Source organism: Zea mays, chromosome 5 (assembly GCF_902167145.1).
Source record: "Zea mays cultivar B73 chromosome 5, Zm-B73-REFERENCE-NAM-5.0, whole genome shotgun sequence".
NCBI classification, from domain to species: Eukaryota; Viridiplantae; Streptophyta; class Magnoliopsida; order Poales; family Poaceae; genus Zea; species Zea mays.
This window is the reverse complement of record NC_050100.1, coordinates 167,151,826-167,154,596: the sequence shown is the minus strand read 5'-3', so window position 1 is coordinate 167,154,596 and position 2,771 is coordinate 167,151,826. Positions and strand designations below refer to the sequence as shown.

The window sequence follows — 2,771 nt, the reverse complement described above, 5'->3', positions numbered from 1 at the left end:
TGAATTGTAGCAACGGCGGCGGACCGGCGACGACTGTTCGGCTAGCAGCAGCTAGCAGAGAAGACCGGAAGAAATGCCACCCCATCCAAAAATCACCTCCCCACCAGGCGCACAACAACTGCGGCGGTGGCTGCGTGGGAGGCGAGGGATTTCCTGGTGCTTCCTCATCAGTGATCTCTTGAGTCACTACTGGTCTTTGATCATAGAGAGTTCAGATTTGGTCCCACATGAATTATGATATGTATTGTGTACTCTAAATACGTACTGAGAATGCAATGTTGAAGTGCTTACGCTAAGGCCACCGCTCACCGGTCTTTTTTATCTCTAATTTTTATTTTGAACTCGGCATAATCTATAATGCAAAACAGTGTTTTGTCCATCCATATAATTTTAGTCTTAGTTGGAGATCTTCAAGATTGATTGTTACAGATCCTAAACCTAAATAGTAAATACTACTCCCTCTCCGTCCTAAAATAAAATTTTTTAAAAAAATTAGAAGATTCATACAATAATTAATGTATATGTTATATATATATATATATGTCTAGATTCATTATTATCTATTTTAATATAGACCTAAAAAATCAAATTAAGAACGGAGGGAGTAAAACTCAAACTCAAGAGACCAACGCAAAGAAATGATAAAAAAGGAGAATTAGGAATCTGTAGCGGCACAGTAAGATCCTTTCTGCCGATGGAGTGCCGACATCTTGGCCTGGCATTGGAATTGGCGGCATCAACGCACTGTGCGCGCCACGTCTGTGTCTTCTCTTTCAGCTTGTAGGCCGCGGCTGTTCATGGGTAAGAGTGATGCATGGCTGAGGAATAACACCGTTGTGCAGGAATCTGCTGACGCGCTCCTGTCTGCATGCCCCTCCATCCCCTACTCCTACTCCTGCTCGTCTGCTGATCTTTTACAGAGGGCTGCTATTCACCCTTCATTTTCTGAATGCCCAGCAGACTGTGTCACTACTGGCTGCCGACTGCCGTACGTATTTGACATGCATCATGGTCCAGATCTGGCCTTGATGGTGGATATGGTACGGCAGCTCTCTAAGGTACTAGTCCAATCCAACGTTTTGGAATTCCTATTAGTTTTCTTAGATATATAACGGAAGGATCAAGGGTCCGTTAGGTTTTCACGGAATCGTTCCTGGCCGACTTGCTTCACTAATTTATATAAGCTTTGATCAGCCGAAACAATTCCGACAAACGGACTAAGGATATGTCCCACTACATGCCCACAGAATGGAACTTTATATTTCATATAAAACACAGACAGAATTGACGAATTACAATCTAACCACCCTGGATTCTTTCTTTGTGAGAGGTCCCCCAGCAGAAGCAAGCAAGCAAATTAAAGGCAGCCAAGAGTGAGGCCAGCCAGCTTAGCTTATCCTTCCAAACTGTACAGAGCCCTACTAGCTAGCCAAAGCTAATCTGCTGTCTAGATTCCCTTTCCTTCTCCTTTTAGGCTGGCTCAAACGATGCGGTGTGTATTCTGCAAGAAAGCAAGAGAAGAACATCGATCTGTCTTTTCCCTTTACCTATGGTGATGCGATCGCAAGCCTGCATTAACTCATAAACAAAGTTCTTAACACAGCTAACGAATGTAATTAATACTAGCTAGTAGTACAGGAGTACTATATAGTCACGGTAGCTATATATAACAAAATAATTAAGCCAATAACATGCATGCATGGCGTGCTGATGCTGATTATATATAGTATTATATATTATTACTAAGGGTGGAAGCGCTGCATGCAGGCGTGGCAGGTGATCTCGAGCGCGGCGGCGGAGGCGCCAGCGGCGATCCGGCGCGCGGCCATGGCCTTGACGCGCTCCACCTTCTCCACCTCGCCGCGGGCGCGCTCCCAGATCGCCCGCGCCCGCGCGAACTCGCGCTCCGCCAGCTCCAGCTCCCGCCGCGCCAGCTCCTTCACGCGCTCCGCGTACGCCCGCTCCGCCGACGCCATCCGGGCCTGCTCCGCCGCCTGCTGCTTCAGCGCCTGCACGTCCGCCGCCCTCTTGCTCTGCTCAGCGGCCGTCGCCGTGCGGCCTCGTCCTGCTTGCTCTGCCGCATGTGGCGTCGGTGGCCCAATGCTGATGGACAGGCTCAGGTCCAGCTGCGGGTGGTCAGAGGGGCTGCTGGCCGCCGCCGGCCGAGGGGCGTGGAGGAAGGCAGCGTTCAGAGGCGTGGTTGTGGGGAGGAGGAGAAGCTGGAGTTCCTTCTCGCCGTGCTGGGGCTCCATGGCCGCTGAGAAGAGGCGAGTGAGAGTGAGAGAGCACTGCAGAGGGGCAGTGCAGTGGTGATCTTTCGGTGTCTTGGGCTAGCTGTTGCGCTGTTGTGCTAGTATGGAGATCTTTATACGATAACGTGGATGTTGATTTTACCAGAAGGCCCTTGTCGTTCCTCGCTGATGGCCTGCTGCTACTGCTATGCACGTGGACCCCTCATGCCATGGAATGTCGAAACTTTCTTGCTGTTCGAGGTATATATGTCACCAGCTCACTTCTTGACTTCTATCAGTGAACAAAGTATATCTATAGAGATATGGATCCGAGCAGGCCTGCCGTGATATACTCGCTCATGCACAGCACCGGCCTAAAAACTTTATTATAAGGCTCGAGCCAGACCGGATGAGAACACCTTTCTCAGCTCAATTTCTCATATCAAAACCAAATGTGCAAGTCACAAATGCATGTTTTCTTTGACAAAAAGCAAAACAAATAGATTTAACCTACACAAAGAAAACCTTGAGGTTAAACGC

General features: G+C 48.7%; 1 protein-coding gene across 1 annotated transcript; it reads right to left on the bottom strand.

Annotated features, from left to right (window-relative positions):
• Window positions 1-1,239: 1,239 nt before the first annotated feature.
• LOC111258512 (uncharacterized) lies at window positions 1,240-2,295 on the bottom strand. The gene has a single exon (NM_001357042.1). The coding sequence runs from the start codon at window positions 2,250-2,252 to the stop codon at window positions 1,743-1,745; it is 510 nt and encodes a 169-aa protein (NP_001343971.1). The 5' UTR covers window positions 2,253-2,295; the 3' UTR covers window positions 1,240-1,742.
• Window positions 2,296-2,771: the final 476 nt, after the last annotated feature.

Bases quoted from the DNA above. Each gene is read 5' to 3' on its own strand.
- LOC111258512 (NM_001357042.1), bottom strand. From the start codon at position 2,252: ATGGAGCCCCAGCACGGCGAGAAGGAACTCCAGCTTCTCCTCCTCCCC.